The sequence below is a fragment of the Primulina eburnea genome, chromosome 18 (assembly GCF_022965805.1).
Source record: "Primulina eburnea isolate SZY01 chromosome 18, ASM2296580v1, whole genome shotgun sequence".
In the NCBI taxonomy this organism is placed as follows: domain Eukaryota; kingdom Viridiplantae; phylum Streptophyta; class Magnoliopsida; order Lamiales; family Gesneriaceae; genus Primulina; species Primulina eburnea.
The window spans coordinates 30,296,701-30,324,364 of record NC_133118.1 but is presented as its reverse complement, the minus strand read 5'-3'; the positions used below and the strand labels follow the sequence as shown (position 1 = coordinate 30,324,364).

General features: G+C 34.9%; 2 protein-coding genes across 9 annotated transcripts; one reads left to right on the top strand and one right to left on the bottom strand.

The window, feature by feature from the left end:
- Nucleotides 1-4,158: 4,158 nt before the first annotated feature.
- LOC140819356 (protein LONGIFOLIA 1-like) lies at nucleotides 4,159-14,437 on the top strand. Of its 5 annotated transcripts, none has more exons than XM_073179404.1 (7): nucleotides 4,159-4,560; nucleotides 5,106-5,293; nucleotides 10,467-10,554; nucleotides 10,741-10,820; nucleotides 11,085-13,184; nucleotides 13,253-13,400; nucleotides 13,468-14,437. In XM_073179404.1, exons 2-7 carry the CDS (start codon nucleotides 5,225-5,227, stop codon nucleotides 14,292-14,294), a joined length of 3,312 nt encoding a protein of 1,103 aa, XP_073035505.1. In that variant the 5' UTR covers nucleotides 4,159-4,560; nucleotides 5,106-5,224; the 3' UTR covers nucleotides 14,295-14,437. The 5 variants fall into 5 exon arrangements, with proteins under 5 accessions (XP_073035505.1, XP_073035504.1, XP_073035506.1 ...); XM_073179403.1 differs by having other exon boundaries at nucleotides 4,159-4,626; XM_073179405.1 differs by having other exon boundaries at nucleotides 4,160-4,326.
- A 5,028-nt stretch (nucleotides 14,438-19,465) lies between these two features.
- LOC140819590 (transcription factor TCP17-like) lies at nucleotides 19,466-21,428 on the bottom strand. Of its 4 annotated transcripts, none has more exons than XM_073179740.1 (2): nucleotides 21,239-21,428; nucleotides 19,466-20,765 (listed from the first exon to the last, which is right to left on the bottom strand). In XM_073179740.1, the coding sequence occupies exons 1-2, from the start codon at nucleotides 21,246-21,248 to the stop codon at nucleotides 19,747-19,749; spliced, it is 1,029 nt and encodes a 342-aa protein (XP_073035841.1). In that variant the 5' UTR covers nucleotides 21,249-21,428; the 3' UTR covers nucleotides 19,466-19,746. The 4 variants fall into 4 exon arrangements, with proteins under 4 accessions (XP_073035841.1, XP_073035843.1, XP_073035844.1 ...); XM_073179742.1 differs by having other exon boundaries at nucleotides 19,466-20,751; nucleotides 21,235-21,427; XM_073179743.1 differs by having other exon boundaries at nucleotides 19,466-20,751; nucleotides 21,239-21,427.
- Between the last annotated feature and the right edge of the window lie 6,236 nt (nucleotides 21,429-27,664).

Genomic DNA, 27,664 nt, shown 5'->3' with positions numbered 1-27,664 from the left:
ATTGATGGTTTGGAGGTACAGAAATTCAACGTTCGAGAGCAATTAATGTGATAAAATTACTGACATAAATTCACCAGTTGACCGATCCATTTTACAATTAATAAAATAATAAAAACTGGTTGTAAGATTACAAATCAGCTATAATTTTGATGAAACGATAAACGATTCATCATATATAATGTTTGATGTCTTCGTTCGATTACAAATCAGCTATATGAGAGACTTGAACTCCGTTTCGGAAATTCCAACAATTCGACGAGAGCCCGAAAGTATTTACATGTTCAACTCATTACATAACCCTATATATCAATTTGTGATTGTTTCTAAAAATAAAAAACCAAAAATTCTCGGACAAATTTGAATAATGTAGATTATAAAAATAAATTTAAAACTAAAATAAACCAACTTCTTCCATTTCATTGTTATTTTTTTTAATATCCAGGAGATTTATATTATACTAAATCTGAAATAATTACATTAGAAATCGACGTAGGAATAATATAAACTCATCCTACCAGATCAGACATAGAAACAGCCTCCCAAGCAAGAGTATGAACAGCCTGATTCATAGGTCGATTTACAAAAACAAAATTAGAGAAACGAACATCCAATACTAGAAGTTTACAATCTTCGATAATTAAACAAGTTCGAAAATTTTGGCTCAAGAGAGCTAATCACTTCAATGATCAGAAGAACATCAGATCGATAGATGATTATTCGACTAACATAAATTCTTTAGCCAACCAAGAGCTTCTCTAGTACCCATTGTTAGCATTTGATCTTGAATGAATGAAGTAATTTTTCATCTATTAGATTGGTATCATAACATCAACACTTCTGATGGGAAAAAACTAAATAGTCAAAAATAAAATTTGACAAAATAAAATATCAAATTCATAAAGAATCAAACATGTACGACTTATAACAATTACTTTTAACTCTCTATATTATAATTATATGACCACTTTTCGAGTGTGTCAGTGACATTAAAGTGGTTATTTTACACACTTAATTCATCACTATATTGTATAAATTTAATATCAATTAAATCATAATTTCAGTCGCGTAACTCTATGTATTTTCAATTCGATTATCTATATTATCAAACATCAATTTTAGTACGTTATTTTTGAAAATTTTAAAATTGTAGTTCCATTTTGACGTGGCAACTATGTGACGGTGACATATCATTGACACGATGCTGACGTATGCCTTGTCACATCCTCAACCATGAGGAAAAATACTACAATTTATCGAAAACTAAAGATACATGACTAAAATTGTCACTGAGTAATACGTATGACTAAAATCGCAAAGAGATAAAACATATAAGAACAAATATGCAATTTTCCCTTTAATATTTGTGTAAAAAATAAAGTATCGATCTATCCCAAAAAAAAGTAATCGAGTATATTCAAATTATATATAAAAAAAATTTGAAATATCAAAATGAATCCTAAAAGACCAACAAGATGATAATAATGGCCACGTTGATGACTATATATATTCTGTGTGTCCACCCAAGAATCTTCGAAATGGTGGGGCTCCCTCCCCCTCCGCCCCCCCCCCCCCCCCCCCCACCCCAACCCCCCTCCCCCTATTAGGCTGTGTAAACAATAATTGGGAATAAAATACAGTAATCCTAAAGCAGTCAAGATTTGGAACCATATTATTTTGCATTTACTATGTAATAATTCAACTTCTTTGAGTTGGCACTTTCATCCCCACCCTAGGCTACATTCTTATAGTAAACTTGTTGTACAATAATTATCAGATCAATTATGAAATGAATAGGTATTTTGTGATACCAGTCTTACATATTTTTATTCGTGATATGAGTCAAATTTGCTCATATTTACAATAAAAATTATTCGTGAGATGAGTCAAATGTGCTCATATTTACAATAAAAAGTAATATTTTTGACATAAAAATTAATTTTTATAATGAGTTACCCAAATAGAATATTCGTCTCACAAAATTGACACTGAGAGATCGTATAATTGTGTATGAAATATAATTGAAAATATAAGATAAGGTTATCAAAAATTGAATTCACTAATTACTTTGGTGGTAGAGATAATTAGTCAAATAGTAGTGCTAGCTAGCAATCAAATGATTTTGTCGATCTTAAGCATAGATACAACATTCCAACTCGTGTTTCTTTAATATTGTAAAGACCTAGTATTGTATTATCGTAAATCGTATTTTTATTATTGATATTTCATGATATTTTTTTATGTTATTGAGTGTATGAAGTATGTAATTTGAGAATAAAAGTGAGACAATATGTTGTGATAATGAAGAATTGTATTAATAATTGATTTATATTTGAAAAGTATGTTGTACAGCAATAGAGAAGTGAAACATGTTATAGTTTTTAGTATAATAATCTGTATTATTTCAAATGAGATGAGATCAATTTCATTAAAAAACTAATACATATCAGCAAAACTTTTATGTTTTGAGTTTTGTCCAAATCAATTTGGAAATATGAGCAAAATCACCCCAAGTATGTTGTGTGCACTGACGTTCCTGCACTGACACATTTTAAAAGATTGAGCATGACTTTCGTGTCCGATGTTCAAAGTACAATTAATTTACTCTCATCAAATTACATTATAATAACGATTAAGAGTTAATGACTCTACACATACTTAAAGTTTATAAAGTTATCATTATGTAATTTTTCTTTAAAATTGTTTAAATCACAATAATCTAAAAATTCCAACAGATTATTATAAAACCCCACAATTTTAAAAACAACACATATCTAATAAAAATCTTTAAAAAAATTATATCTAAAATTCTTAATATTAATATAATCTCTACATTTTGCTTAAAATTAGTTGACACTGAAAAATATTATCTATAAAAAAACTAATTATTGCATATTAGTGTAATATGTATAGGTAGGGTCTTTTGTGTGACGGTATCACATATATATATTCGTGATACGAGTCAATATGATTCATATTTTTAATGAAATATAATATTTTAGATATAAAAAGATAATATTTTTTCACGATTCAGATCGATTCGAATATCCATCTTACAAAATTTATCAGTGAGACTGTCTCTTAATCATTTTTATAAACATGTGTAAGTAGTAGACGATTGGTTCGAATAAAAAGAAAATACCAATAATGATTTTATTAGCGATGGATTTGGTAGGCGTTGGGTAAGTACATTAGTTGTTGGAAAGGTTTGATCGGGTCACACGTAACACATCAAAATTAAGTCTTTCTTTATTTTTTGGTGAGAATCCAAATAAATCAAGTTCAGAATTTAGACAAAGAATACAAAATATAGGTGACACTGTTCGCAAGGGTCGATCCAACGGCTCGGATTTTTTCGAGCTAATTTTTTTTTTTTACATGGAGGTGGGCCCAGATCACTCATATGGAGTGATCCGGGCCGTTCATTGCCCGTGCGCCAAATCTCCCTTTCGTTTTCTTCTTCTTCTATTTTTAAATTTGTAAAATAAGATAATAAATGGTGAAAATTAAGTTTTCTAGTAACATATAATTGTTTCTTTATGACTTTGTAATATATATTGTCACATTCAAATTTAGTCCGCTATATTCATTTTGTGACAAAAAAAATTAATATATTTTCCGACGTGACGATGATATATGTAACATCATATCAATATTATGAATGAAATTTGAAAAAAGACTCAAATTTTTGGATATTTCAAGAGATATATTCTCAGATAGAGTATTAAAATTTGACTAAGTTTATATCTCTGAGTAATCTCAAATATGAAGATATTTGGATATTGGAAGATGATCAACATAGTGCCTATTCAGTTAAGAGTGGCTACAGTTTTTTGGAAGTAATATCACATCTCTGTTTTCATTCAAAATATGGTGGAATCATATCATCTTTCTTAGATATCATAAAGAGATTGAAATTGCAGCTTTCTTTTGTGGAACATTTGGTAGAATCACGACGACGACGTAGTGTGGCAAGGTAAATGCAAGCTAGGAAATTGAAAAATACGATCCGTGAGACCGTCTCACATAAGTTTTTATGTATTTTTTTTATTTTAAAAAAACTTTACTTATTATAAACTTAGAGAAAATCTTGAAAGATTACTCAAAAGCATCATGATTATTGGCTTAATCTCTCGTACTACCGAATTAATCCCAGACAAAATCACATGTTCGTCCAGTGGAATTTAGGCCCACTCATGTACCAGCACCCTTGCACACTTCCACATGGAAGAGCGAGAAAAAGCCTGCAAATGACCTTCCCCCACGGGCCACACCGCTCCTCCAGCTCTCCTCCTCCTCCTACTCCTATTCTCCTGATATTAAATCTAAGTACTGATTTTCTTGAAAATTAAAATATTATCAATGCCAACTTTTTGCTCTTTTTATCGTATTCTTGTGTTGTGTCCTTCTGGATGATGGACCAAGGACCTTGTTATGTTTCGTTGAACAACTGACCATCCAAGCTTCAGTGGGCTGTCTTCGAAAATTTTAATTTTGAGGCATTTTTGTTAAGGGACTTGGCAATGGCGTTTTCTTTTTGGATCTAGGAAGATTCTTCTTGCTGTAATGCGATGTTTTTTTTAGTTTCTTGAGTGGGTGAATGTTCAATATTGTGCGGCTGGCGAGAATGTATGTGTGCCGTTTTTTGGTATGTTGTCGTTTGTTCTTTGTGGATTAAGCCTGGTTTTCTTGTTCAGGATCATTGCAAATGCCTGTTTTGACTAAGAAATTTGATTTTGTAATCTGAGATTTCTTTATTCTTGTCATTTTTGGGCATTGATTCCTGGAAAGAAATTGAAAAAATTTGGGAAATCTCTGAGGCTTTTGGGAAATCTTTCTGTCTGAAAGCTAGATTTTTTTCCACGGTTTTCTGTTAAAAAGGTCGAGTCTTGATGTGTTGACCAGTAATCAATTGAAAGAAACCGCTTTCAGGGGAAATTTACTTGTCAAATGTGTATGAATAAGTGGAATATGTAGAGATTATGACAATTTGCTTCTTCTTGGGATGCTTGTTAATTTACCATCTGAATTTTGAAACTTCATTTTTTTTTCTAATTTATAATTCAGAGCTGGTGATTGATTCTTCTTACCTTTTGAATGATGTTTAGGGGTAGGAGAAGAATATGAGACAAAATGGAAAGCTGGTTTTGGCATTAAACCAGAGGACTTAAAGGTGGACTTTGGGGAAAATAGGTGTGATTGTGACTGAAGAGGGAGGGGTGTGAAGATGGCAGCAAAGCTATTGCAATCTTTGACATATGATAATTTAGATTTGCAGAAGCAAATAGGATGTATGTGTAGTAGCCCGAATTCCAAATTGGGTAATTAACGGAGTATTGGTGATTAAGAAGGTTTAATGTGTAATTTTGACCGAGTCATGATCGGACGGACCGAAGATGGTTCGGAAGCACCGAAGAGTTCGTAAGGTCCGAAGTGAGTTCGGTGGATCCGATCATTAGGTGTCAAGAGTTGATCGACACGTGGGAGTTCGGACGTTCCGAAGTGTAGGTTCGGTGGATCCGATCATGAGGTGTCAAGAGCAGCTGGACACGTGCATGTTCGGACGGTCCGAAGTGTATGATCGGAGGATCCGATCATGAGCTGTCAAGAGCCAATGGACACGTAGCGTTCGGACGTTCCGAAGTGGTGTTCGGAGGATCCGAACATGGCCTATAAATAGTGCTCGGATTTCCTCATTTTGACTTGCCAATTTCTTGAGTTTTCTCTCATTTTGGAGAGTTTGGAAGGTTTCTAGGGTTAGTTGTTGGTCGAGCGATAGCTAAGAGCTGCCAGGAGTAGTAGCGTAGCGGCGCCTGAGTTTCGAGGCAATCGACATCAAAGGGCTGTCGACGAACGAAGGTAAACCCTAAACCTTTGGTAGTACTAGGGAGTACTGGTTTTGCTAGTCGAGCATGGTAGTATTGATTGAGTATGCTTTTGATGCGTAGGCTTGTTCTAGACCTGATTAGCGGTGTTGCGTAAGGCTAGGCTTGCTGTGATAGAGGTACGAAAGTACTATCCGAGATATCCTGGTTGAGTATACATTCATATATGTGTTGCATGAGTATTTGCTGCATTGTTATATGTCATATGATACATGTTATTATGTCACGAGTTATGATGCATATTGCATATCATGTTGAGCCGTATCTTCTTCGAGATAGCCTTTACTGTTGAGCTGTATCTCTTTCGAGATAAGCTATATCTTGGGGCCGCTCAGCCCTGTCTTGTGGACGCATGGACACCGAGAGTACACAGTGGCCGACGGGTCGGGAGGGCTTCGGTGGTCCGGGACATTTTAGGTCCACGTCTGTCTTGTAGTGGATGCAGTGACCCAGAGGTGTACCGCGCGGCACTATCCACTTGGCGCCTCTAGACTGAGCATTGTTGAGATCCTTTTGTGATTCCTGTTTCTTGACTACCCTGGTATCATATCATAGCATGTGCATTTCATATAGGTCTGTATACTCATACTTTTGTACTGGGCGTTCTTATCGCTCACGTCCTCGGTTTTGTTTATTCTTGGACACCCCATTCCCACGGGGCAGGCCTCAGGTTGGGCAGCTCAGGAGGAGCAGGAGGAGGACGTTGAGTATCTGGTTGGTTTAGTTTATCGGTATTGTTTTGATTCGATATGGTTGTATTGGATATTTTATTTTGGAGTTATTCTAGACTTCGATTGGGTTGTATAATCGGTATTGTTGTTGACTTTTCCGCTGTTATCTCTGATTATTGTTAATTAGGTTAATTGCATGCTTAGTTTTTGATTAGTAGGTGATTCTGGAACGGGTCACTACATTTATGGTATCAGAGCATGCGTACGATTTTGGGATATAGATTTCTGTTTTGGGAATTCCGTTGACCAATTTACTAGTTTCTCCATTCTATGTTGTAGCAATGGCTGACCACTTTGGTGACGGGAGTAGTCAGGGGAGTGTAGGTCGTTGGGGTGACCAGGACGATCATAGACGTCATTCTTTCTGTTTCTACTCCGATGGGTCATTCGGTTTTAGCCAAGCGTCTAGTGATGGGTTGTCCTTTAGATTTTGAGGGTAACGATGTTGTTATTTCGTTTTGTTCATCCTCTAAACTTGATTTCGAGGACGAAATCGTTTTAAGGGGGGGAGAATGTAGTAGCCCGAATTCCAAATTGGGTAATTAACGGAGTATTGGTGATTAAGAAGGTTTAATGTGTAATTTTGACCGAGTCATGATCGGACGGACCGAAGATGGTTCGGAAGCACCGAAGAGTTCGTAAGGTCCGAAGTGAGTTCGGTGGATCCGATCATTAGGTGTCAAGAGTTGATCGACACGTGGGAGTTCGGACGTTCCGAAGTGTAGGTTCGGTGGATCCGATCATGAGGTGTCAAGAGCAGCTGGACACGTGCATGTTCGGACGGTCCGAAGTGTATGATCGGAGGATCCGATCATGAGCTGTCAAGAGCCAATGGACACGTAGCGTTCGGACGTTCCGAAGTGGTGTTCGGAGGATCCGAACATGGCCTATAAATAGTGCTCGGATTTCCTCATTTTGACTTGCCAATTTCTTGAGTTTTCTCTCATTTTGGAGAGTTTGGAAGGTTTCTAGGGTTAGTTGTTGGTCGAGCGATAGCTAAGAGCTGCCAGGAGTAGTAGCGTAGCGGCGCCTGAGTTTCGAGGCAATCGACATCAAAGGGCTGTCGACGGACGAAGGTAAACCCTAAACCTTTGGTAGTACTAGGGAGTACTGGTTTTGCTAGTCGAGCATGGTAGTATTGATTGAGTATGCTTTTGATGCGTAGGCTTGTTCTAGACCTGATTAGCGGTGTTGCGTAAGGCTAGGCTTGCTGTGATAGAGGTACGAAAGTACTATCCGAGATATCCTGGTTGAGTATACATTCATATATGTGTTGCATGAGTATTTGCTGCATTGTTATATGTCATATGATACATGTTATTATGTCACGAGTTATGATGCATATTGCATATCATGTTGAGCCGTATCTTCTTCGAGATAGCCTTTACTGTTGAGCTGTATCTCTTTCGAGATAAGCTATATCTTGGGGCCGCTCAGCCCTGTCTTGTGGACGCATGGACACCGAGAGTACACAGTGGCCGACGGGTCGGGAGGGCTTCGGTGGTCCGGGACATTTTAGGTCCACGTCTGTCTTGTAGTGGATGCAGTGACCCAGAGGTGTACCGCGCGGCACTATCCACTTGGCGCCTCTAGACTGAGCATTGTTGAGATCCTTTTGTGATTCCTGTTTCTTGACTACCCTGGTATCATATCATAGCATGTGCATTTCATATAGGTCTGTATACTCATACTTTTGTACTGGGCGTTCTTATCGCTCACGTCCTCGGTTTTGTTTATTCTTGGACACCCCATTCCCACGGGGCAGGCCTCAGGTTGGGCAGCTCAGGAGGAGCAGGAGGAGGACGTTGAGTATCTGGTTGGTTTAGTTTATCGGTATTGTTTTGATTCGATATGGTTGTATTGGATATTTTATTTTGGAGTTATTCTAGACTTCGATTGGGTTGTATAATCGGTATTGTTGTTGACTTTTCCGCTGTTATCTCTGATTATTGTTAATTAGGTTAATTGCATGCTTAGTTTTTGATTAGTAGGTGATTCTGGAACGGGTCACTACATTTATGGTATCAGAGCATGCGTACGATTTTGGGATATAGATTTCTGTTTTGGGAATTCCGTTGACCAATTTACTAGTTTCTCCATTCTATGTTGTAGCAATGGCTGACCACTTTGGTGACGGGAGTAGTCAGGGGAGTGTAGGTCGTTGGGGTGACCAGGACGATCATAGACGTCATTCTTTCTGTTTCTACTCCGATGGGTCATTCGGTTTTAGCCAAGCGTCTAGTGATGGGTTGTCCTTTAGATTTTGAGGGTAACGATGTTGTTATTTCGTTTTGTTCATCCTCTAAACTTGATTTCGAGGACGAAATCGTTTTAAGGGGGGGAGAATGTAGTAGCCCGAATTCCAAATTGGGTAATTAACGGAGTATTGGTGATTAAGAAGGTTTAATGTGTAATTTTGACCGAGTCATGATCGGACGGACCGAAGATGGTTCGGAAGCACCGAAGAGTTCGTAAGGTCCGAAGTGAGTTCGGTGGATCCGATCATTAGGTGTCAAGAGTTGATCGACACGTGGGAGTTCGGACGTTCCGAAGTGTAGGTTCGGTGGATCCGATCATGAGGTGTCAAGAGCAGCTGGACACGTGCATGTTCGGACGGTCCGAAGTGTATGATCGGAGGATCCGATCATGAGCTGTCAAGAGCCAATGGACACGTAGCGTTCGGACGTTCCGAAGTGGTGTTCGGAGGATCCGAACATGGCCTATAAATAGTGCTCGGATTTCCTCATTTTGACTTGCCAATTTCTTGAGTTTTCTCTCATTTTGGAGAGTTTGGAAGGTTTCTAGGGTTAGTTGTTGGTCGAGCGATAGCTAAGAGCTGCCAGGAGTAGTAGCGTAGCGGCGCCTGAGTTTCGAGGCAATCGACATCAAAGGGCTGTCGACGGACGAAGGTAAACCCTAAACCTTTGGTAGTACTAGGGAGTACTGGTTTTGCTAGTCGAGCATGGTAGTATTGATTGAGTATGCTTTTGATGCGTAGGCTTGTTCTAGACCTGATTAGCGGTGTTGCGTAAGGCTAGGCTTGCTGTGATAGAGGTACGAAAGTACTATCCGAGATATCCTGGTTGAGTATACATTCATATATGTGTTGCATGAGTATTTGCTGCATTGTTATATGTCATATGATACATGTTATTATGTCACGAGTTATGATGCATATTGCATATCATGTTGAGCCGTATCTTCTTCGAGATAGCCTTTACTGTTGAGCTGTATCTCTTTCGAGATAAGCTATATCTTGGGGCCGCTCAGCCCTGTCTTGTGGACGCATGGACACCGAGAGTACACAGTGGCCGACGGGTCGGGAGGGCTTCGGTGGTCCGGGACATTTTAGGTCCACGTCTGTCTTGTAGTGGATGCAGTGACCCAGAGGTGTACCGCGCGGCACTATCCACTTGGCGCCTCTAGACTGAGCATTGTTGAGATCCTTTTGTGATTCCTGTTTCTTGACTACCCTGGTATCATATCATAGCATGTGCATTTCATATAGGTCTGTATACTCATACTTTTGTACTAGGCGTTCTTATCGCTCACGTCCTCGGTTTTGTTTATTCTTGGACACCCCATTCCCACGGGGCAGGCCTCAGGTTGGGCAGCTCAGGAGGAGCAGGAGGAGGACGTTGAGTATCTGGTTGGTTTAGTTTATCGGTATTGTTTTGATTCGATATGGTTGTATTGGATATTTTATTTTGGAGTTATTCTAGACTTCGATTGGGTTGTATAATCGGTATTGTTGTTGACTTTTCCGCTGTTATCTCTGATTATTGTTAATTAGGTTAATTGCATGCTTAGTTTTTGATTAGTAGGTGATTCTGGAACGGGTCACTACAGTATGACTGGAATTTTTCAACTGTTTGATCGGCAACATGTGCTCACCGGTGGTAAGAGCATTGTTGGCGATACGACGAAGAGGCTTCCTGCTGGTAAAGATTTGTTCTCCATTGCTACTTGTAGTTGATTGCGAAGAATCTTGAATTAGGACAATGAGGTCTTAGATTAAGTTTTTATAATGTCTCGTAGGAGATTCTGTTGCTGGTTTAATGACATTCATGTTGAAGTAATGTTTTCATAAAAAATATGTGGTATCACTCATTTTTAATGTTATTTAGTTTTTGCAGGAAAATCCCACTCCAGTAGCAGTAATTTAGAAAGAGATTCTTCCAACGGACAACTAAGATCTGCATCACTGGTGAGATTTGAGTTTTACCGAGGAGTGGATATGAACTGAATGTTTTGATTAATTTACGGTACAAATTGAATCCATGGATCTGGTTGGATATGTGATAACTTGCGGTACTCTTGTCGAACTTTTTAGGACCGTGACAGTGATTCTAGAATGGTCATATTTTCATCTCAAAGTGTCTTTATTGATCCTTTCCCCATGCCATAGAGCTATCAATTATGGAAATTACTCATCTCTCTGAAATTCGACCTTTTCCATGTATCAAAACAGGAAAAATACCCAAACAAGAATATGCAAGAGAGACAGAGAGTATTCACCGAATCGTCCAGGGCTTCGTGCTCATCTTCTTCCCGCTCATCCTCTTTTTGTTCCCTCGATTGTAACAGAACTACTCAATTAGAACCAACCTCTATTGATGGAATAATTTTCTCGGAAACACCCTTGAGGGATTCAGCTATGAGCCTGCAGGATTTATCTCCACACTTTAGTCGACAAGTCATTGATCTGAGGCATTTAGTGAAGGATTCTATGTACAGGGAAGTTCAGGGATCATCATTTAAAGCTAAATCCACAGAGGCAATGGATCTTGTACTGAAGCACAGAGACTCACCTAGGCCGCCGATAAAAACTTATGTCGGTTCCCATGGTTTGTCTCCTGAAAAAAGTTCAGTTACACCTGCTGATCTCAAAGAGTCTCTTAGAGTTCTAGCTAAACTTCAAGAAACACCTTGGTATCATAATGAACCCAGAGAACTTTTGAGATCAGCATCGTACCACTCGAAAGATGGGTCATCATTTTCGGTTTCAAAGGATCTCCCACGGTTTTCTTATGATGGAAGGGAAATGAACAGGGCACCTGATGTTTCCAAATCTTCCCTCAAGCTTAAAGACCTTCCGAGACTCTCATTAGACACTAGGGAAGGTTCATTGCGGAGCCTGAAAGCTGACTCAAAATCAAACTTTTTTGTGAAAACATTGCAGAAGGACAGCAGCGAGTTTGATAGAAAGACTCATAATCTGCAACAATCTCCTGGAAACCAAGCACGGCCTCCAAGCGTTGTTGCGAAGCTGATGGGTTTGGAAACACTGCCTGATTCAACCTCATCCAGTGAGAGCAATGTGGGTTCGAGTAGAAGTTATCTAAATGAAGATTTTGTTAATGTTTCAAGGTCTTTCACGAACACTGATTCAAGCAAACCAATCCAACCATTAAGTTCAAGTTCTTCGAAAAACTTGTGGAACGACCCTAGCTCACCACGACGGAGAAATCCCGATTCTTCAATGAAGCCAATGTCTCGGTTTCCAATTGAACCTGCACCATGGAAGCATACTGATGGAAGTAAAAGCTCTCAGAAACCAGCCTTCAGAAGCACGAGAGGTCTAGCAAAGACTCCGAACACCATTCCTACAGTTTACAGTGAGATTGAGAAGAGATTAAAAGATCTTGAATTCACACAATCTGGAAAGGACCTTCGAGCACTCAAACAGATATTGGAATCAATGCAGGCAAAGGGACTTTTAGAAACTGAAAAGGAAGGTCAAGGTTCAAATTTCGCCAGTCATGAAGATCATGAGCAAAAAATTTCAAGTCCGATACATGATTCTAGATTATCAAACAATCGAAATTCAAAGACGGATCAGATTCTTGCCTCCACAAAGAAGAGGGTAGGCTCGGGAAGAAATTACGACTCTTCTATTGTAATCATGAAACCAGCTAAATTTGTTGAGAAATCTGGTATACCTGCTGCTTCTGTGCTTTCCCTTGATGGCTTTCCTGGTCTGTTAAAAAACCAGGATAGTAACTCTGTTGAAAGTAGAAAAGGATCAAGCAGTGGCAGAACGTCAAACTATTTGGCTACTAAATCCAATCAACTAGAAAATGCTGTAACTTCCGTCAATTTGAAAAATGACAGAATTTCGAAAGCCACTCAGAATTCAACAAGTTCCCAACAGTCAGCCAAAGATAAAAATGCTAGTTCAGGGAAGAGTTCGGGATCAATCAGCCCAAGAATCCAACAGAAGAAAGCCGGGATGGAAAAAAGAACAAGACCACTGACTACCCCTCCTGATTCAAGCAAATTGAGAAAACAGCCAAACAAGCAACAGACCGAGTCTGTTTCACCAGCTAGAAGACTCAGGCCAAAAAATCTGAACTTTCATGCAATCGAGGAGCAACCTAGTGAGATCCTAGCCGAACCAAGGAATTCGAGTTATCATGAAAATGAGAAATTAGTTCAACTGACCAAGAGTTCTATACATGAATCAAGAAGCGCAGAATTGTTTACTTCTGAAACATCTCCTAGCAAGTGCCATAGACAATATCCATCCTTGAAGGCTTGTGAACTTATGCTCTCTGGCTCGGCAGAAAAGGTTGGTAGTTGGTGCTATCTACATCCTATGTTGAATTGGTTAATTATTATCTTGTGATGTTATTGTAGAAATCTGCCCTGACATTGAATGACGAAGAAGCAGCGGAGCTCGCATGTGCTCCAACCGAGTACTCAAGTCCCGTCTCTGTTCTTGATAATGCGGCACATAAAGATGATTATCCTTCACCTGCTAATTATGTAGGAAAGACCCTCAAAGGTAAGCGTGAATTCAAAGATAATTATCTTGTTAAATAATCCGTTGAGTGACTCAATATATTCTGCAGTTGATGTATTCATTGATGCGGAGAAGAATGGTAACGCGGTTCAAGGAAGTTCAATGACTAATTGTGGATTGAACTCCATGGAAATGAGTATCACGTCTAAAATCAACAGAAAGAAACTTCAGAACATCGAAAATTTAGTCCAGAAGCTCAGAAGGATCAACTCTAGCCACGATGAAGCTCGAACAGATTACATCGCCTCTTTATGCGAGAACACTGATCCGGATCACCGCTACGTTTCTGAGATTCTATTAGCTTCAGGTCTCCTCCTCCGAGACCTCGGAGGAAGCCTGGCAAATTTCCAATTCCATCCATCAGGCCATCCTATCAACCCTGATTTGTTTTTGGTCTTGGAACAAACAAAAGCAAGCACATTACTGAAGGAAGAACGTAACAATGAAAGGACGGCAACTCAGATGATGTCCATAGATAAATTACATCGAAAATTAGTTTTCGACACTGTGAATGAGATTCTTACCCAAAGATTGGCACTTTCTGAGCCATGGCCGAGGATGCTTAAGCCTGCAAGAAAGGCTGTGAATGCACTGAAGCTTCTCAGAGACCTGTGCTCAAAGATTGAAGGGCTTCGGGCTGAAACTTCGAAATGTGACGGCGGCTCTGATGCAGAGGATGACGGATGGAAAAACATCTTATGTCAAGATTTGACTCTTCGGTGTGAAAGCTGGACAAGTTTCGATGATGAAATCTCGGGTCCTGTTCTTGACATTGAACGCTTGATTTTCAAGGATTTAGTAGACGAGGTCGTGATCGGAGAGTGTACTGGTTTGAAAACGAAATCGGGTAGGCATAGGAATCACTTCTCAAAGTAACTTTACAATGAAGCTTGTTTCACAACACCTTAATTGTATTCTTTGTTTGTTGTTAACATGGTTCTTGTGCGTGTTTAAAACCATTCACATGTAAAACAACTTATTGTTGCATTGTAAAGGAAATCCTCTTAGAGTTTGTTTTATCATGTTTATAAAGTTTGAGCATGTCTCTTGTGAGACGATCTCACGAATCTTTATCTGTGAGACGGGTAACCTTACTAATATTCACGATAAAAAGTAATATTCTTAGCATAAAAGTAATAATTTTTCATCGATGACATAAATAAGATATATGTCTGATAAAATATGACCCGTGAGACTGTATCACACAAGTTTTTGCCATAAAAGATTTACTTTATTACCTCCCCCTATTTAATATAAATGCACGTATTCTTCTGTATAAATTAATGATTTTTTAAATCCCCATGTTTTAAAGATTATACGTAAAACCCTAGGGGCAAAAAATATATGATTTTCCAAAACAAAGTTATAAAGGATCTTTGATTTGTATATATAATTTTATTTTTCACTGATAAAATGCATTATGATATTTTTCACATAAAACAATTGAAAAATTAGTCAATTGGAAGTAGACTACTCGTTAAAACATGTTGTTTGGCACGAGTTAAAAATTAACCAACATATCAATTTTTAGTTATATTTGGCGTGTTAAGATGAGGGGAGCCGGCCAACCTCTATTTTGGCTGGTTGGGATTTTTCCAACCCAGCTCACCCATTTGACTGGGCGAGGAACTAAAATATTTATATATAGTTTGATTAATCAAACATGCAATAATTTATCTCCCATATCGACAAAATGAAATGAAATGTATAAGATAATAGAGTTATTTTAAAACAAAATATCATATAACTCGAACTAAAGATGAAACTAGGGGGAAAAAAAAAGAAAGAAAAATCGTTCTAAACATTCAAATTAAACTTTAACTTATTTTCAAAATCAATCGTTTCGATTATAATATCCAAGTCACGATATTTCTAATGAAAACATTGTTCCTATGGTAAACTCGAATGTAGAATATTTATGTGTTTGATTAGTAAATTTATTGTCAAATTCATATTTTCCAAATTAATTCTCAAAATAAATGATTATAAAGTAGATTTAACAAAAGTGTTAAATTAGATGTGCGTAATCAATTGTATGATTTTCAAAACTAAACTCCACGGCAAGATGAAATGAAAAAAAAAGGTAAAGTGCAGAAAATTTAATTGTTGTAGACAACTTTTTTTTTCCCCGTAACATTGAAAAATTATTTATTGAACCCTTTAAATTTTCTTGGATCTTGCGAAATGTTACCCAAAAAAGTAACGATAAAGCGGTGGATGCAATAATTATCTATATTGAGTAGAATAATATAAACGTGTTGTTTGAGCTGCCGTACGATTTAAAAGATTTGAGTTGTATTGTTACTATCAGCTATAATTTTTGGTGAAGCGGCAAACTATAGGTCAAAATTGATATTAGAGTCAATGTCACGAGTTAGATTCTCATTAATTGAAAATAATGAAATTATTGAGAGAGATAGTTGAGTGGAATAATTTTTCATGTTTGGTAGAACAATACATGGTGCTTAAAATGCTGTACGATTTAAAAGATTTGATAGTTATATTGTTACCACTGACTACGGTAAAACGACAAGCGATCGGTCCTATACATAAAGAACCACAAATTGTGAAAATAAATGAAAAGTTTATCAGTCATAAATATTGATTTCAACTAATTATCAGCAAATCTTATACAAATGTATTTCTAAATTTCTCAATTTTAATATAACATATAATTCTTTACACAAACAAAATTATTGAATGAACAAAAAATATTGGACATAAAAACTTGCCTACAATTACTAATAGTATAAACCACATTGGTCGTCTCTCTAATTTTTTTTTAACAAAATTCAAATTTTAACATTCAATTTATTATTATTTTCTGGGGTGTCGGATTCCATGAAAATTTGAGTTGATTCGATCCTAGCAGTAAAACGACTGCCCTAACTGTATATCAACGACTCATGTTCGACCAAGTCTCTCTTATTCAAGCCGGGTCTAATGTGGACCCCACATGCTCGGCCAAACATGAGTCGTTAGATCTTGTACAAGACAGTATTTACCCTTACACTATAATCGAATTTTCCTTAAATTTGTATGGTATGTCCATAAGGTTGCAGTCTCTGTCCGATTTGTTTTATGAATTTATATCATCTTTCGTTTTCATGATCACAAGAGGATTTATAGATTCTGAAGGCCTTTTTATTCTGACACTCTTTAATAAAAAAAAAATATATATATAAATATATATATATATATATATATATATATATATATATATATATCTTTTAGGGTATTTCAAAATATACCGTTTAATTATTAACAATTAATTAATAAATCGGTATTAATGTTAATTATTGATGAAAAGATAGTGCAGTTAGTTAATATTAATTGTAAATTAATTATTGGAAATATTATTGGATTAGCTCAATTATAAGTTGCTAATTTTTTTAAGGAATATATTCTAAATAAATAAGTGCATAAAATAATGAAAGATTTAATTAAACACCTAACCTCAAACTTATAATTAAGTTGTTTAATGAAGAAGCATTTATTGTTTTGTTTTGGGTTGAGAAAACAAGCAAGTGTTAATTTAATTTGTCAACATTTGGGAAATTAATTGCTCCACAAAACATAATTTAATTATTGAAAAATTGTATTTTTGGTCAAGTATGTTTATCTTCTTCTTCTTTTTTCTTTGCGATTTTGGCCTTCTTGTTATCAAATTTCATTCTTATACCGTTATTTTTTTATGTGTGACAATTTCAGTCATTTTCTAATGTGACGCTGACGTGGATAGTGTCATATTAGCAATCTCGGTGAGAAATGACTAGAATTGTCAGAATCGTAAGATACATGACTAAGATTAAAATTTGATTACACTCATGGTTAGTGCAATGTTAAATTTTATGGGTTTTTTTTTCTTCTAACTTTTAGGTCAGTATATCCCTTCCATATAATATTTTAAGCACAAAAAATATTAAAATACAATTGTTATAGCATTTAAATTATTTGTGCTTCATTTTCCATAAATATGATTATCAAGTAATTAATTAAGTAATATTATATGCTACAATTTTCGGAATTGAATGTAATTAAAACGTTTGAAAATTTAATATGCAGTTCCTAAAAAAGAAAAAAAAAACCTTTTTAACGTTTTGATATTTATTTATGATTTCTATAAATTGTTTTAGGTTCCCATTTCTAAACAATTAAATTAGTGCTCCATCCTTGTTAAAGCATGCATTTGAATTTTATAACTTTTTGTTTACTTAAGTTAATATTTTGTTCCAATATTTTTTTAAAAAATAAGAATAATACATTTTTAAATGCACATTCATGGGGAGTTATATATCAAAATTTTCATCTATAACTTGTAGCCATTCTAATACCGAAATCACAAGTTTGAGACAAAGTTTCATTTCGAGCTACAATTGTAACAAATCTCTCCTCCAACTCCCAAAAATATATATTGTACCGAAATTTTCTGATATTTCGGACTGACATTTATTAAAAGTTGAAACCTAAGAAATTTACATCAATAGCAAAATGGTAGGCTATATATGCATGAATTTTGGGGAATAGGTGATTAATGTTAAGTTCACTTACAAAAGAAATAATTAATATTAGATAGCTAGTAGACTTTAGATATTTGCTATGTAAACTTTAGATATTTTCTATGTAAAATGAATTGAATTTAAAAGACAGACCTAATGAGAAATGTATTTGACAAAAGTAAATATATAGTTAGAACTTGGAAGAGAATGGTTATAGATTCAATGAGTAATCATGCAAATATCTAAGGTTGTGTTTGGATGAAATTATTTGGATTTGTGGAGGATCTGAAATGCTTGACTAGGTCGGAGAGTGTTAGGTTATGCGTGTATGAGTTAGAGTAGTACTGAGATGAGTGATCTCATGGGAAGTTACCGTGCATCAAGTTGCAGGTGTTACGTCATTTGATTTGGTTGGCTAGGTGGACCATAAAAAAATGACGTCAAATCTTAATGGATAATAATATCTCTGTTGAAAACATGATCAGTGTTAGAAAAAGGGTAATATCAAGGGATATGAGACATCACATTCAGATTAGACACGCGCCTCCTCAGAATCATGGGCCTAAAAAGCCTACACATTAGTATTCAAGTATGTGCACTTTGCACTGCCACAAGTATAAGGTAATAAAATTGCGCCTTGACTAACAGCTATAACTTTGGCCTAGTGCTAAGCTCTTGATCTTAGAAATTGGCATCAGAGCGAGATCATGATTTCAAGTCAATGGAATGTTGGGTTAATCATGCATGAGTGAGAGTAGTACTGAGATGGATGACCTCCTGAGAAGTTCTAGTGTGTCAAACTGCTGACGTTCACCATTTGATCTGGTTAACTAGGTGAACAGTAAAAAAATGACGTTATCTTAATAAATAATACTGTCTCTACCGGGGACATGACTGACGGTAGGGAAAATATACGTTAGACACGTACAAGAATATGACCGTTTGAAAATTTCTATATTGTTTCCGATATTGAAATGGTCATTTCTACCTTACTGGCTATTTTTCTCTAGTGTAACTGATTTTGAGGTCCGCTGCCAATTGAGTTCATCAGCTAGACTGATCATTCAATTGGTTTCGTCAGCTAAACTGAATCAGATTTAAGCTTGTGCATAACTAGTATGTTCATTGTCATTTATCAGTATCTTAAACTCTGATGCAGACTTTGACTTGTGAAGATGATTTGTAGATCATTATCTTAGCTTCGTAATGTATACTAAATCGTTCAATTTGGATAAACGAGCTAATCAGGTTGACCAGAATACCACAATTGCTCATACCGATTTTCATTTTGGCTTAATTTTAGTTTCAGCTTTCATCTTGAATTAACAGCTTCACACTTAAATAAATATGTTAGAAACACAATAAAAAAATTTGTTCTCATCAAAATCAAGATTGTTAGAGTTTCTAAACACAACAAATACGGAAATTTGCTACAAATAAAATTATAAAATTCATATAAAATATATCCCTCAATGTATTAAATTTTCTATCCATTTTCCTGCAAGCAGTATATGAATCTAATTTTCTAAAAAATAAAATGTCTGCATGACAAAAGATAATATTGGTTTTCTGTAAAAATCCAAAAATGAACCTGACAAAGATAATATACGTACAAACTGTATATATAATTAATTAATAGTCACATAGTTTTATGTGTATATAATATGTATTGATATATTATCCAAGCATTGATATAACAGTATGTAACAAAGACAAAGAATTATGTTGCTTACTGTGTAGGACAATTATTTGTAAAGTTGCTGCAGGAAACCTGTGCGAGTCCCTTGGAATCAATCTTTGTTTCTTCTGTGAAATGCCTATAAGAAAATTTATTGTCTTTGAGAATTTATGTTGTCTTTATCTCCCCTTTCGGTTTTGTTGTCCTGTGATCGAACTGTGGTTTTCAAGTTCATGTTCAATCCATCTGAGTTCAGTGGAGGACTAATCAAGTGAAAGGTTGGATTTTGTTGCTGTAAATGATTGATTTGCTTCATATCACTCTCCATCGATGTTGTGATATATGGAGGATTGAAGGGTGGGACAATGGAAGGTAAAAAGAGCTGAGGATTCGAAGACACGGAAGGCGTGAGATTGTTGTGGGCTATTGGATGAGCTTGATCGGTTTGATTCGGCAACGAAAACCCTCCTCCGAATTGGGATAAAGATAGGCTTGAAGGATCCCAATTGTGGAAAAAAGAGTTGTATGACATGTTTGGAAAAGAGGGTTGTTGGCTGTTTAATGGGAACAAGTTCTGAGCCACAAATCCCCCGAAAACCTCTTGGTTTTCTTGATCTTGGTGCGGTGAGATCCACTTCTCTTTTTGATCAACCAAAATCATCCTTTCTTTTGCTTGATTGATTCCCAAAAAGGGTTGATCTGTGGTGAGAAAATTATGCGAGAGGGATACTATTTGAGGGTTAGAAGATGATTCATGTGAAGTATTGTTTATAGGTATAGCTGGAAGAGGAGGAAGCTTATCGATTTCGTGTTTCGTTGCATCCATCAGCCAATCTACAACTTTACTAGGTTGGCTTAATCCAAGCCTGTCTTGAAGTTCATATAACAGAACCGCAGTAGGCACCGATAGCCTAATTCGACGATCCCTTAATCCCCTTATGGTACACACTTTGCTGTGTCTGTCTTTACCTCCAAAAGCACGCGATACGCGAACAATTCTCGGGTTTTTGTAGCTCGACCATTGTCTTGAAGAAGATGTAATATTAATCTTGGGAAACTTGATGCTTTTCCTATCATCCAGTTCTTTTTCCTTCCTAGTGCTGTCTTTTTCTCTTGAATTCATGATCATAGAGTTGGTTGTTTCATGGTCATCAACCTGCAAGAAATCAACTGAACCGACAGAAATCTTTTCAGTTCATTTTGGAAAATAATTTTGTTGCTAATTAATTCTTTATTTTGTACAGAAATATACAATAATCATTAGATAAATTACTGGCTATAGCTAAGCATGATTTCTGATCAAAATTCAGAACAATCCCTCATCTTGAATAAATGATATTTTAACTCAAGAACGTATTTTCAGACAGGAAATTCATAGATTTTCAAGAAACAAACTAACGGATCAAAAACAAACAGAAATCAGAAAAACGTGCAGTATAATTCAAGAGAGTGACAATTAGGGTTAGAAATACTTGAACTTGAGAATCTTTTTCAGATATATATACATAATTATATATGATAGAAAGCTCAAAACTCTTTGAAGAAGTGATTTTCAGCTTAAATATATGAAATCTAAAAACCCCATAAAAACTGAAAACATTCAGACAACAGAACAAAGAACGTCAAAACAAGAACATACTCACGATTCAACATAGACGGCGATTAGCCCGAATCGTTTCTCTTTATGACTACAAATCCATGGAGAGTTTCAAGTAGGTTTTTCAGCTGAGTATTACACAGTCAAATAGGAGAAAGAGGAATATGACTATGCCATGTTTCCAGGGAAATATAAAAGGAAAAGAGAAAAGGAAAGGTATGGGACATTTGCAACCATGTGTGGCATTTAAGCATATATAAATGACACTAAATACCTAAAATTTGAACCATACTTTCGGGAAAATTTAATTCCTTTGCGATTTTGATGCTTTATGTAGTCAAATTATTATATTAATTATGATGTATCTTTCAATTTTTGATAATTTTTAGTCTTTATTTATCAAAAGTCTCGATAGAGATCAGGATAGAACACAACAGCATCATGTTGGCTATATCAGCATCACATCAGCTATACTCATAAATATGATTATTGTATAAAAACAAATATGACGAGCTAAAACTGAAACTTGACAACATGACTAAAATCGCAATAGACCAAATATACAAGACCGAAAATTCAATTTTTCCTCGTTTTTGTGAAATTCTTTGACCTGAACAAGAGGGAAACCTAATGGGATGAAAGTGGCGATAGGATACGACTCATGATTCAGAAAGTGAATGATGCTTTAACAAATTCAAAGGGCAAGATTATAACTTTTTTAAAAATTATATACATGTAAAAAATTTTGATTTTTTTTCCCATTATGGAGTGACAACCTCCATTCCTTGCTCGATCCTTCTTATATAGACATGGGAAAATGGCAAAAATGGACTATATACCTAGCTCTAACAATGATTTTCGTAAAATAATCGATACAGTTTCAGTCTTAGTTTGATAACTTTACATCTTTTCTAATTTTAACATATTTCATAAGAGCGTCGACATAACACCATATAACTGACGCATCGTATAACTTTACCACATAATGTTTGAATTAATTAATTAGCTCGATATTTTATGAAAATTTATTGTTAGATAACATAACTTAATTAGTCATAGCAGTGATAAATGATTCTAAAGATATATGGAAGACATTAAACCTAAAATGGGACCAATCTACGTTAATCAATGGGGGAAAAAGTTGAGTGCTTTATTCTCATTTAAATACCTTTATCGGAAAATTTCATAGCATGCATTGAGTCAAGTATGCATGCCTACTTAAATATAGATCGAAGGTTCCCTTTTGGAAATTAATTTATTAAGGAATTTTTGGCATAATTATGTATATATAAATAAATAAATGAATCAAAATATGTATATGTTATGTAAATATTGTTTCTTCACCTACTTAGTTTTTTAGTAATTTTTAAAACATTTGTTTCTTAAGTGAAAATGGCGGTTTCATTAAAATTTAATGCCCAAATCAACAAAATTATCACCTTTCAGAAATTAAAAAAAATAAGAGTAGGTTTCTTGTGAGACGGTATCACGAATCTTTATCTGTGAGATGGGTCAACCTTACCAATATTCACAATAAAAAGTAATATACTCTTAGTATAAAAAGTAATATTTTACATGAATGACCCAAATAAGATATTTGTCTCACAAAATACGACCCGTGAGATCTTCTCACAAAATTTTTTCCAAAAAATAAAAGAAAATAAACATTATTAACCTTAATTAATAAAAATAAATAAAAACACAAAAAACTATTCTCCATTAAAAGAATATTGTAATACAAAATAAACATTATAAGCCTTAATGCATATAAGAAATACACATACTAAAATCCAGGGAAAAATCATATTTTTTGTTATGTAATCTGTTAATTTACAGTCTTAGTCTAATAACTTTCATTTTTTTTTAATGTTAGTCACTACTACAATGTCGGTGACGATGTTATTTTTCGGAGCACGTCAGCATTCTGATGAAAAGAACTAAAATTGAAAAAAAAAAAAACACAAATGAGCAGATTAAGACTTTAAATTAGATCGATAACCGAACCGAAAAAGAAAAAAACACGCAAATAGAGTTGTCAAAACAGCTTGGTTCGCAATATCTCAACCAACCATTTCCGTCATTTGAGAAGTTGAGATATTGTCAACCCAACCCATCTATTTGAAAGGACAGGACAACCTGCCTATTTTTAGTTATATCTGACAGACTGGGACGTGTTGTCTCACAACCCACCAAGACCCACAATTTTGTGGGTGGCCCGGTCCGACATTCGGGCGAGCTAAGAAATTTCTAACCAAACCCATCTATTTGATGGGGCGGGACGACCAACCCGACGAACCTAGCATATCTTGACAACTCTACACGCAAGTTACATGACTGAATTCTTTTTCTCTTAAATCAAGATTAATTAAGAGTTATAAAATAAAATTTTAAAAAATCGATATTAAATTATATATAATAATTGTGGTGAATGCTTTTGGAGGTTCGATGGTTAGCTGGATGCGATAATAGTAGTATCTAGTTCATATATAGACGATGGACCATTTTTAGGTTCTTTAAAGCTTCTGCACTTAGTACTCAGACAGGACCACACATAAATTTTGCACTGAGATTGCATCAACCAACTTGTATATATCCAATTTTTCCCCCAAAAAAAAAATTATACTTTAATGTATTGTTATTTTAACTTTTCGTGGGTTGGGGCGTCGACATGTAGCACGTACCCGTCTATTTAAATTTTTTAAAAAATTGATTTAATTAAGTTTATTTTGACAATATTTCTCGTTATGTTAAGTTATAAACGTCTCAAGAGGTGTCGCGTCTTAAAAATTTTCCTAATGAGTGAGGGTTTATAAGCTACTTTACGTCGTAAGTTTTAATATTCGATGTGTAACAAGATCGGGGATTAATGGAAAAAGAGTTGTTGTTCCTCGATTGAAAGTACGTCGCCGTGCGTATTGCAAATTTGTAATAAATACATAATTATGTAAATATAATCAATGGACGCCACATCCATCCCACTTTCTCGAAATATATTGTATTTATTAGAATTTACTCAATGTGATTTACCTTAAGAACATAGTAATCATGTAGTTTACAAAGTGCACATCAAAAAATAACGACTGTGGATTTCATCGTCATCAAATATACACACACATTTCGTTTCATAAAATTTTATATATGCTTAAATTATATAGTTAATTATACTTTTAAAAAACTATTTCACTATTTTTTTTGTATATACGCGCGCAGCACACATAAAATCCTTTATCAGATAATAAGTTCAAATTACAGATACAAGAAAACTCACCAGTTTATAACCCCAATCGGGTTAAAACTGATAAACCGACCCGGTTAAGAACTGAGCTTAATCAATCATATCTCAACTGATGGTAAATTTCCATGGCCATTCGAACCAAATTTCCACCATACTATTTCACTTCCCGATTTCATTAAAAAAGAATACGTCGCTTGTGAAAATCTCACTTATCAATATTGGTGAGACGAGTCAATCCGGTCCATACATACAATGAAAAATAATACTTTTAACATAAAATAGATTTTCAAGTGTCTGGTCGAGTTAAGATCCATCATGAAATCGTTCCATAAAATGGTCTCACATTATGAAAAAAATATTTTCAAAGAGTTAGAAGAATTTTCTTTCAAAAACTGTGGTTTGTAACAAAAAGTAAAAGGACAAAAACCATATTTATTTCCCAAAGTGTATAATTAAAGGAAGATTAGATTAAACAAAATAAATTTTTAGTCGAACTCAGATATTAATATAGCATATTAATTCCCAACAACATGCATGCAAGTTGAGCAAAGAAATGGGAATATTATATTAATTAATTATTAAAAATGCGTAAATTTAATAATATGTCACCTCAATTTTATTTTATTTTTTTTGTCAATCACTCCTCACCAATCATCATGCCATCATTTATTTGGATGATGATGTAACACATATTGGCTGTTTTTTGTATATATTGGGTAAACTCCTGTACTAACGTAATAACAAGCAAACACGCTAATCAGATAAATTGCATTAGACAAGTCATGTCCGACAAACCGTCCGAAAAAACGTTGATAAGAGAAGTCGAATTCATGATCATTGAACAAACAATCACTTACTCCACTAACTCAGATATTATCCCATTATGTGATCGTGCCATCATCTTTACCATGTGTTTAGATGGGTGAGAGAATACCATGCATTTTTGGGACTGCCTTGTTTATTTATATATTTTATTGATTAATATTTTAATCTGATTTTGACATTTTTCTCCCAAAAATATTTCATATTTTCTAATATATTAGAATAATCATATAATATTTTGAAATAGTAATTAATCCAAGCTAAGGCTATAAGATATATATAACAGACAATTTGACGAAAAATAAAGAAATAATAAGCACACCTAAACTAGTAATCATATTTACGTTTTTGACATAAAAATAATATTTTTCATGGATCGGATTGGATAAGAGATATGTCTAACAAAATTGAGTCATGTGACGGTCTCACATGAGTTTTTGTTTAATAGTAGACACGAAAAATTCAATTTAAAGCGATTATTTCGAGTATGTTATTTAAATGTTATTAAATCCACGAAGCTTGTTAAGAGACTTGTAATAGTTATCAACTGAGAAAATTGCAATTTTAGTTCAATATATTTGCTTTTTTTCATTTTTTTATCATACATATTGTCGAATTTCAGTTTTAGTCACATATCTTATATTTTTTTTATAATTTTAATAAATTTTCACCAGGATTAATACAACATCGACGCCACAACGCAAAAATTATTCAGATCACACACACAAAAAAAAAGATAACGGACTAATACCGAAATTTAAAAACAGATATTAAGACCAAAAAACCGCAATATTCCTAGCTTGTCTAAATATCATGCAAGTCATTACAATTTTAAACATATTTTTTTTAATCATTCACATTGATCCAAATACGACTTAAAGAATTTTGAACCGATCAAACGCAAATCCATCGATCCAAATATAATCTAATAAAATTTATTCGTATAAAAAATTTAGAATTGGGAGAAAGATTTAAAACCCTAAAATAGGAGGGATGGGAAGAAAATTTTATTGTTCGATAAGTCATTTTCTTTGCAGACAGTTATTTCTCGCATACCCCTGGCGAGGCGGCCAAAAGTGCAATTAATGGCCAATGACAAAAATATGCTATCAATAATTCAAACATTGTCAGAACAAATAAATTAAAATTTAAGTAAAATATTGGCAGACCATAAAAAAAAAAAAAAAGTAGGTATTCTGTGAGACAGTCTCACGAATCTTTATCTGTGAGACAGGTCAACCTTACTGATATTTATAATAAAAAGTAATACTCTTAGCATAAAAATTAATATTATTTCATGGATGACCTAAATAAGATATCCGTCTCACAAAATACGAGTCGTGAGACCGTCTCACACAAGTTTTTACCATAAAAAATATATAAATTTGAGTCAAATTATTCGAACATTCGTGGAACATATAAATAAATAAATTATAAATGAAAATACAAGTAAAATATTACAAATTTATATAATTTTGTCTGCAACAAACTTTACGTTTTCTAAGATTTAATTAATAAACATATATTAATAAAATATAAAATTACTAATAAATTAAAAAAATTATATATTTGAGACAATCGAAAAATAAATAAATAAAACATTTGTTATTAATTGGACCCAATTCTTATCGTGATGAATTTTATTTAAAATTTTTAACAGGCTCCGGTAGAGATTTGGCCCAAAAATTGGGTGAATTAATTTCATTGCCACCCTTGCAGTTGGAATAATTTCATTCTCACCCTTGAATTTTTATACATCGCAATTTCATCTCTCAGAATTCAGAAACAAAACCAACCAATTAATCACAGTTACATTAATTAATATCCTCTATTTAATTAAAATAATAAATATTGAAAAACCCAGAAAATTATCATAGAATGGGTCTCATGTGAGACCGTCTCACGGATCTTAATCTATGAGACGTGTCAACCCTACCCATATTCACAATAAAAAGTAATACTCTTAGCATAAAAAATAATATTTTTTCATGGATGACCCAAATAAAAGATCTGTCTCACAAATACGACCCGTGAGACCGTCTCACACAAGTTTTTGACATTATCATATTCGTCACGGGAGGTCAGCCAAACTGCAGTCCACTTTGTACGTTTGCTGAGCAGACCAATCAGTCATTTTAGAAAAGGGAAGGGAACTTCTCACCGAAGGAGGCAGTAGGAATGAAGGCTTGAAGCAGGACACTGATAAATGGAACAAAAATGGGGGTTCCCGGTATGGTCCAAGCACGAAAGGAATAAGAAGCTAAAGCTCAGGATTGGATTGGACTATCAGTCTCCTATCGAAATCCCAGTAGTTGATAACCTCGTTCTAGTCGATTCTCTTGATTCTGCTTTAAGCTTTGAGCTTGGCAGTATAATCTATAGAACCAGATAGGTCAGGCCAATTAGATTCGACGG

Excerpts from the sequence above, each read along its gene's own strand:
- LOC140819356 (XM_073179404.1), top strand. The coding sequence starts at position 5,225 with ATGGCAGCAAAGCTATTGCAATCTTTGACATATGATAATTTAGATTTG. Across the intron at positions 10,821-11,084 it reads AACTAAGATCTGCATCACTG|GAAAAATACCCAAACAAGAA; the intron begins GTGAGATTTGAG and ends GTATCAAAACAG. Across the intron at positions 13,401-13,467 it reads TGTAGGAAAGACCCTCAAAG|TTGATGTATTCATTGATGCG; the intron begins GTAAGCGTGAAT and ends TATATTCTGCAG.